Source organism: Canis lupus, chromosome 3 (assembly GCF_011100685.1).
Source record: "Canis lupus familiaris isolate Mischka breed German Shepherd chromosome 3, alternate assembly UU_Cfam_GSD_1.0, whole genome shotgun sequence".
NCBI lineage: Eukaryota > Metazoa > Chordata > Mammalia > Carnivora > Canidae > Canis > Canis lupus.
The window spans coordinates 53,343,763-53,353,136 of NC_049224.1; the positions used below are offsets into that span (position 1 = coordinate 53,343,763).

The 9,374-nt window shown below is 39.7% G+C and overlaps 1 protein-coding gene across 1 annotated transcript in view; it reads right to left on the minus strand.

Annotated features, from left to right (window-relative positions):
• AP3S2 (adaptor related protein complex 3 subunit sigma 2) overlaps positions 1-9,374 on the minus strand; it is a 56,851-nt gene extending 47,477 nt beyond the window's left edge. The window contains exons 1-3 of the mRNA NM_001252379.1: positions 9,288-9,374; positions 4,529-4,620; positions 4,033-4,144 (exon numbers count right to left, since the gene is read on the minus strand). Of these exons, the coding sequence (NP_001239308.1) occupies positions 4,033-4,144; positions 4,529-4,620; positions 9,288-9,356 (273 nt within the window). The 5' untranslated portion in view covers positions 9,357-9,374. The remainder of the gene's footprint in view (positions 1-4,032; positions 4,145-4,528; positions 4,621-9,287) is intronic.

Below are 9,374 nucleotides of genomic sequence, written 5' to 3' on the forward strand. Positions count from 1 at the left end.
ATGCAATGAATGAGTGGATGGAAGTAAGAAAGAGTATACAGGAGCTTTGATTTATGGAACTAGCAATGTACTGTTTCTTAATCTGGGTGATAGTTTCATTTTACTGGCATTCTTGAAACTATATTGGCATGTTTAGCATATCTTTTTTGTGAATTTATCAGGAAGAATGAATGGCCAAGAAATGCAAAGGTATGTTTTGAGGGAAAAGTTCAGTTAATGCAGGATTAGCTTTACGTGGCTTGCAGATGAAATTATTACATACCTAAAAAATCCAAAATAATCACTCAGAAGCCATTAGAGCTAATAATAAAGTTCAGTACGGGGACAAGTTTAACAAGCTTAAAAGAAAAATTTTAAACCACATAAATGTGTTATTTCTTCAACAATAAACAGTTTATAATAAACAAACATGCACTATATAATCAAATAAAAATGCTTTCTATTCCAATTCGAGAGCATTTCAGGGATATAATTTGGAAAATCATTTCTCTCTGATTCAACTCTGTCAGTCTCCACTATCTTTCTTACTGCTGTTAATAGATTCTAAGAACTTTCCTCTTGTTAAACTGGCTTGTATCCTTGGGATAAAGACAATTTGGACACAATGAATCATTCTTTTAGTATGCAGTATTCCCAAGAATACTTTCAGAACTAGAAAAGAACAACTAGTATACTTGTAAATTGAAACACAGAGGAGCCAAAGCATAAAACAAGAACCCTACAGCCAAAAATGCATAAATGATTTAAGGCCACACTGCTTATTAATAGGGCAGATAGAAACAAGAGTTAGGTCTCCTGACTCCTTGCTACAAATGACTATTGGCTAAAATCTTCTTTAAATAATTGCGTACCAAAACTAATATGCAATATTTGAGTAACATTTTTTTTTGAGAGGCTTTTGGATACTAACCATTTACACTGTAAAATATGCTTAAGTAGTCTGATTTTTTAATTCTCAGTTTAGGAAATACCTTATACAATGGAGGTTTTATTGTACTTCAACATTAAAAAAAATTCTACCTCATCTATTATGGAGTCAGTTTTTTTTTTAATCCTTTCTTATTTCATCCTGATACTGGATTAAGTGCCTTGTTGATCTAATTTGGGTACTTACGTTTTGAACTCAGCTATTTCAAATACATTAGTAATACAACTATGTATATCATCCTCTAAAAACATGGTGATGTTTTCTGACTTTTATCCTCAAAACATTAGGCCAACTATTTATTGATTTTTTCTTTTTTTAAAAAAAGGATTTTATTTATTCATGAGAGACACACACAGAGAGAGAGAGAGAGAGGCAGAGACACAGGCAGAGGGAGAAGCAGGCTCCACGCAGGGAGCCCAATGTGGGACTTGATCCCGGGACCCCAGGATCACACCCTGGGCCGAAGGCAGGAGCTAAACCGCTAAGCCACTCAGGCATCCCAATTTTATTGTCTTTTCAAAGACAAACCCGGGTTCCTATTATTTTCACCTTTTACATATCTATCTTCCCAAATCCAATGCACACTATTTAATAAATGCCCATTCCACTGTAGGGAGTGCATTTCCTCCAACAATTGCATCTTAGTTTTAAAAATATATTATCATTTCCTTTTTTATGTATTTCCTTTTTCTTCTAATACACTTATTACATGCACATTTCTATAGCATTCTACAGTTTATAATACTATAAAATACATTGTCACAATTGAATCCTAGAACCTATTACTTCTATATTCAGATGGTAGATCCAGGACTCAAATGCAGGTTTTCTGATTCTAGATCTTAAGCTCTTTCTATTATGCCACACTGACTCTCAATGTTCAATCTGACTCAGGTGTTTTAAGAAAGCCTTTTAGGGGGCAGCCCCGGTGGCTTAGCAGTTTAGCGCCACCTTCAGCCCAGGGTGTGATCCTGGAGACCCAGGATCGAGTCCCACGTCGGGCTCCCAGCATAGAGCCTGCTTCTCTCTCTCTCTCAGTATCTCTAATAAATAAATAAAAAATATTAAAAATAAAAAAAGAAAAGAAAAGAAAAGAAAGCTTTTTAGGGATGTCTGGGTGGCTCAGAGGTTGGGCATCTGCCTTTGGCTAGGGCATGATCCCAGTTTGAGGGTCGGGTCCCACATTGGGGTCCCCGTGAGGAGCCTGCTTCTCCCTCTGCCTGTGTTTCTGCCTCTCTGTGTCTTTCATGAATAAATAAAATATTTTTTAAAATCTTTTTAAATCATCTTAGAGATACTCTTTTTTAGATAATTTGTACTGTTATATACTGTATGCGAATATAAGCATGATTTTAAATTAATCATCTTAAAATGATTTTCTGAATGTAAAATTTATATTTTTGTAGCTAGTTTTCTATAATTGTTAATTAGATTTTAATGCAAGCTTCTATTTCAGTGCTTTCTACTTAAGAAACTTAAGTCACTTAAAGGAAGCCTGCCTAAAATTTCATGTATAAAATGATGGAATAGGGGCACCTGGCTGACTTACTGATACAGTATGTGACTCTTGCTCTCAGGGTTCTGAGTTTGAGCCCTACACTGGATGCAGAAATTACTTAAAAAAAAAAAAAAAAAAAAAATTCCAGGAGCACCTGGTTGCCTCAGTCAGGTTAAGTGTCTGCCTTGGGCTTGAGTCATGATCCTAGGTTCCTAGGATCTAGCCCTGCATCAGACTCCCTGCTTGGTGGGGTGTCTGCTTCTCTCTCTGCCTCTCCCCCTGCTGATGCTTGCTTTCTCTCTCCATCTCTCGCAAATAAATTAATAAACAAACATGTAAATAAATAAAATCTTTTAAAAAATCTGTAAGCCATTTTCAAAAATCCTAAAGAAATCATGTTTACCTATGTCAAGATTGCACAGACTAACTAAAACATCAAGTCTCTTTGTCTTAGGCTAGAATTACAAGTGAAAATAAAAAGTATGAATTCTTAAATGTCAATCGGTTTGACAGTTGAAAAAAATTTCAAAAGATGATATGATACTATAATTTATAATAAGAAAATATTTGGGGGCAGCCCGGGTGGCTCAGCGGTTTAGTGCTGCCATCAACCCAGGGCCTGATCCTGGAGACCCAAGATCGAGTCCCATGTCAGGCTCCCTATACGGAGCCGGCTTCTCCCTCTGCCTGTGTCTCTCTCTCTGTGTCTCTCTCTCTGTGTCACTCATGAATAAATAAATAAAATCTTTAAAAAAAAAAAAAAAGAAAAGAAAATATTTGGTATTCATCTCTGTTTCTGGCATAGAGCTCTTAAATGATAAAGATGTCCTGTTTATGTTAATAAGATGATTTTTAGAAAGCACCTAACAATGGAGGCTGGTAGTCAGAGAACCAACCATACAATTAGAGGATTGGAACTTTCAGTCCCACCCTCAATCTCCAGAGAAATCCAACAGGACATTGTTTTGAGAGCTTCCGGGTTGGTGGACTTTGGAGAGTGGCCTGACTGGAAAGGGCATGTCCTTTCCTCACTTCCCCATTCTTTGCCCTGTAAATCTCTTCCATCTGGCTATTCCTGAGTTATATCCTTTTATAGTAAGCTGGTAATCTAGTAAGCAACATGTTCCTCTCAAGAGTTCTATGAGCCACTCTAGCAAATCAAACCCAAGGAGGAAGTCATGGGAACCTCCCTGATCTATAGCCAGTCAGAAGCACAGGTGATACCACCCTGGAGTTGTGATTGGTATCTATCTCCAGGTAGATAGTGTCAGAATTGAGTTAAATTTGTGGGACACCTAGTCACTGCCCACAGAGAACTGAGTTAACTGCTAGGTGGTGGTGGAGGGGGAAGCACACACATTGGAATTGGTGTCAGAATTGTACATGAAAACCAAAGGCAGTGAGAGGGCTCAGTAGAAACCAATGAGTCCAAAAGCTCTAGTTTTTAAGGGTTGCTAGGAGCTTTCTTACAGCACCATATGGTGGACATCTGGCAATTCTTACCAGCATCAATAAAGAGACTGACAAAAAGATCTACAGGATGGTTACTCAAAAATCCAGTGCAAATTCTCATTAGTGGCTGCCATCATTAGCTGACTACACATACCTGGATGAGGTCCAAGATTCCAAGTTCACTCTCTGATGAATCCACACAAAACACAAAGTAGAGTGTAGCATAGTGCCGATAAATCAATTTGTAGTCAGAGCCACCAATCAAACTGTGGAAGATGGGAAATGTTTAAATGGCTGTATCTTAAATGTATCGAAGAAAACTCCATGCCAAAGAATGAGAATAGGCGCAACAGAAAGGGGAAGACAGGCAAACAACAGGCCATTTCTACCAGGGGAACAGCAACCAGGTTTGGCAGAGGTACCTAAAACCACTTTACCTCACTTTTTCTTCTACCATCTTCCCGGAAACCAAACATCTAAATGAGTAACATCTGAAGCACAATCATTCAACAGCTTCCCAAACAGAACTGGGTCTCTTCCTGGGCAGCTCAGGTACCCACCTGACACTTGAGTACCACTTGAAGAGGCAACAGTGATGAAGAACACCCAACAGTAGATACACGGATAGAAAACTGAAGCCCATTATTTACCTTCCACCTTCCAAGAAGTTACAAATGTTGTCATCTCGCTTGAGAACTAGATGGAAGGTCTCTCGAACAATCTGTTGTTGAATTTCTTCTGGCTATGGAATAAAAGAAAGTGAATCAGTGGGGATGTCTGAAAAACTACATTCCATGGATGAACAGGGAGAGAAGTGCTTCTAAGCAGGAACGATCTAAAGATTTGGTACCAGTTTCCAGAAAAAATAAAAGGGGAATCTATGGAAAATGGTAAGACTCAGTTACAGGAATTAAGCTAGGGCACATTTATCTGGACATCAAGTCACTAACCATTACTGTCCTGAGAGGTAAAGCGACACTTCCTTATGGTTAATAACCAAGGAAAGGAGCAGGGTGCCTGAGTAGCTCAATTGGTTCAGCATCCGACTGGGTTTCGGCTCAGGTCATGATCTCAGGGTTGTGAGATGGAGTACCACCTCAGTCTCCATGCTTAGCGAAGAGTCTGCTTGAGATTCTCTCTCCCCTTCTCCCTCAGTCCCTCCTCCCACTCATACTCTCTTTCTAAAATAAATAAAATCTTAAAAAAAAAAAAAAAAAGAAACAAGGGAAGGAGAACTAATAAACTCTCATAAAAGACCAAAGAATAACTAGAAGATCCAGTCCTGGAGTATTTTGCCTTCCCCTAGAATATATCTACACCAGGGCAAATAACAAATGTCAATAGGTCTAACCTTTCAGGGAGGTCAAGATTTAATTGTGTAACCATGTTTTTAAAACCTGAATTTTCCATCTTTTGTACTGGTAAAATATGGTATTACATATAAGATGGGGTATTTACTCACCAACAAAGTATTATTGACAGAAAAAAATTCTATTTACAGATTAGAATTTTAAGTTATACTTTTCTTCACTACCATACACAAGAAAGCTCAACTGTAATGATACCTCTTGATAACTCATACTGATTTCTGTCTATACAGAGGAGGTTCATAGTAAATATGGTTTAAAAAAAAAAAAAAAAGGACGATGGGGGGGCACCTGGGTGGCTCAGTCACCCAACTCTTGTTTTCAGCTCAAGTTACGATCTCAGAGTCGTGAGATTGGGCCCTGCCATGGGTTGTGCACTCAGAAGGGAATCTGCTTGAGATTCTCTCTCTGCCCCTCCCCCTGCTCTCTCTCAAATAAATAAATAAATCTTAAAAAAAATAAAAGGATGATGGAAGAAATACACTGATCATTAAGACAAAAGCAATTAAAAGCTCTAGACCAATGCCCTTACATTTCAATATGCAACGAATCACCTGGGAATGTTATTAAAATATAGGTTCTGATTTAGTAGGTTTGGGGTATATTCTAAGATTGCATTTCTTTTTATTTTTTTTATTTTTTCTATTTTATGATAGTCACAAAGAGAGAGAGAGAGACAGAGGCAGAGACATAGGCAGAGGGAGAAGCAGGCTCCATGCACCAGGAGCCCGACGTGGGATTCGATCCGGGGTCTCCAGGATCGCGCCCTGGGCCAAAGGCAGGCGCTAAACCGCTGCGCCACCCAGGGATCCCTAAGATTGCATTTCTAACAAGCGTCCAGGTAATACCAATGCTGGTACCAATGCTGCTGGTCTGGGTATACATTTTGAGTACCAAAGCTTAAGAAAACCTTCAGATTGGACTTGCCCTAAGAGTCAGAAAATAGACTCAAGTAATGTTAATCCCTTCTTTCTAAAGCATTGAATTTAAGTTTGAATTTAAGCACTGCCTTAAGTTTGAAAGGTTATTTAATAGACTGAAAAAAAAAAAAACCAGGGAAAATGTCATTGTGGAGAAATTACATTTCATAATTTTGACTTAACATGGATAAACAATGGCTCAGTATTTACTGAATGAATGAAAACCTGCTAATCACTATTCGCTTTAAGTTTGAGTCAATCAGTCACTGTTTTCCGGGTTTCCATTTAAAGTCACAAAGCTAACTGACGCCAGGATACTGTAAAGGATTAACTCTGTGTACTTGGAAGTACAAAACATGCTAAAATATCAGCACTTTTTTTAACCTGACAAAAACATCTTTCAAACTAAAGCCATTTATCTGACCCTAGGAGGAGGTTGCAGCAGAGAAGTGCTATGAAATGGTGAAGCTAACTAATTTCTAATTTCAACAGAAAAGTGAACTAACACTTGCTTAGATATCTCAAAGACTTTTAACAACCCCTTATATCTCTTAGTTCTCTGCAATTTTCAAGGTAACTTTCACTTACAAGCTAATGTGGTTCTTATAAAAATCCTATGTCCTCCAAAGAAAGTTTACCAATGGCCAATAAGGACATGCAGAGTTGCTCAACATCATTAGTCATTAGGGAAACAAATTAAAACCATAATGAGAATCCACTTTATACCCATTAAAGTGTTTCTTATCAGAAAGATAGTAACAAATGTTGATAGGGAAGTGGAGAAATTGGAACTCCTATACATTGCTGAAGGGTACATAAATCAGTACAGCCACTTTGGAAAAACAGTTGGACAATTTCTCAAAATGTTCACCAGAGTTACTATACGACCCAGCAATTTTAGTGCTAGGTTTATAACCTAGAAAAATGAAAACAGGGGATCTCTGGGTGGCTCAGTGGTTTAGTGCTTGCCTTTGGCCCAGGGTGTGATCCTGGAGACCAGGGATCAAGTCCCACATCAGGCTCCCTGCATGGAGCCTGCTTCTCCCTCTCTCCCTCTCCCTCTCTCTCTCTCATGAATAAATAAATAAAATCTTAAAAAAAAAAAGAAAAATGAAAACATATGTGCACATAAAAACTTGTACATGAATGTTCACAGCAGCATCATTCACAAGAGCCATAGGTAGAAACATCAACTGATGGACATCAAAATGTGGTATATCCATACAACAGAATATAATTTGGCAATAAAAAGGAATGAAAAAAAAAAAGAAAAAAAAAAAGGAATGAAGAACTAATACACGCTACAAGCCGGATTAACCTTAAAAACATACTGAGCAAAGAAGCCAATCATAAAAGACCACATATTGAATACCATTTATATGAAATGTCCAGAACAGGCAAATTTAGAGACAGAAAGTAGAAAGCAGACTAGTGGTTGTCTAGAACTGAGGGAGTTAGGAGGAAATAGGGAATGATTCCTAATGGGTATGGGCTTCTTTTTGGGGAATTGGAAATGTCCTAAAATGGACTGTGGTGATGGTTCCACAACTTTGTGAATGTACTAAAATCCACTTTTTAAAAAGATTTTACTTATTTAAGAGAGAAAGGGAGAGAATAGTGGGAGAGTGAGAGAAAGAAGCAGATGCCCTGCTGAGCAGGGAGCTGGATGTGGGACTCGATCCTAGGACCCTGGGATCGTGACCTGCGCTGAAAGCAGATACTTCACCCAGTGAGCCACTCAGGCACCCCTGAACTGTATATTTTAAATGGTTGAACTATAGGGACGCCTGAGTGGCTTAGTCAGGTCATGACTGCTGGGTCCTGGGATCCAGCCGCATGTGGGGCTCTGTGCTCAGCCTGGAGCCTGACTCTCCCTCTGTTTGTCCCCCCTTGATTGCTCTAAGTAAATAAAATCTTAATAAAGTAGTAAGAATGAAAAGTAAATTTTAAAAAGTAAGTGAGCTATACATATGTGATTTATTTCTCAGTAATGCCCAAAGGTGGAAAAAGAAACACGCACAAAAACGCGAAGACAAATTGAATGGTTGTATTGAATGTCCATAGTTTTATCTCAAAAGCATTTAATAAAATGTCATCTAGCTTTAAAAATTCTATGAAGGGGCACCTGCGTGGTTCAGTGGTTGAGCCTCTGCCTTTGGCTCAGGGCAGGATCACCAGGATCCTGGGATCCAGTCTGGAATCAGGCTCTTCACAGGGAGCCTGCTTCTCCCTCTGCCTGTGTCTCTGCCTCTCTGTGTCTCTCGTGAATAAATAAATAAAATCTTTTTTAAAAATTAAAAAAATAAAAATTCTATGAAAAAGGTTAAAATTATTTTGTTCATTTCTATTTGACAAAAAAAAGAAAGAAAGAAAGAAAGAAAAGAAACACGGAATCAACAGAGACAAAAAAAGAAAAAAAAAAGATGAGCTGATGCCTGAACAGTTTTCTGACTCTACCCTCTTCCTTTCACCAATTATGCCTGTAACACTGTGCAACCTTGTCACGAAGAAATCCAACACCAAAGGGCGGGAGGCAAATAATGACATTTGTGTTTTCCCAGAAGTTGTTTTTTTTTTTTCTTTTTTTTTCTTTTTTTAGGAAAACTCAAGTTTCCATTTATCAACTATTGAGCCCTCACGCGGCAGCATTTACAATTTCTCATCACTTCCCACTTTTAAGCAGACTTTCTTCAACTCTACAGGAGGAAGGGGGCAGCCAGTCCCTGGGCGGTCCTAGCCAGCACTGAAGCAAAATAAGCGCAGACCTTTTGGCTCAAGCAGAAACTCTTAAGCTGGTGTATTTCTTCCTGCTCCTACAACCGCGCTTGGGGACCAAGGAGATGAAAGGGACTTCCACCAGGCGAGAGCTCGGTGGGGCACACCCCCGCCGTCGTTCAGCGCGCCCTGAGACCTCAGGGGAAGTGTCACACGTAGCCGAGAGATGCGAGGGTCCAGGGAGGGGTGAGGGACCGCGAGGGTGGACAGACCGCCAGACAGCGCCCGCGTCCCTCCGGGAGCGCGGAGAGGGAGAGTCACGCCCCGGGCCGGAGCCGGCAGGGGAGCGAGGGGTGGGGACTACACGGGCGCGCCGAAGGGACGGGAGGAAGCTAGGCCGCACTCACGAAACGCTGGTAGAAGCGGACCAGCCGCGGCTTCCCGTGGTTGTTGAACACCAGAATCGCTTGAATCATCTTTGCGGGCCACGTTTC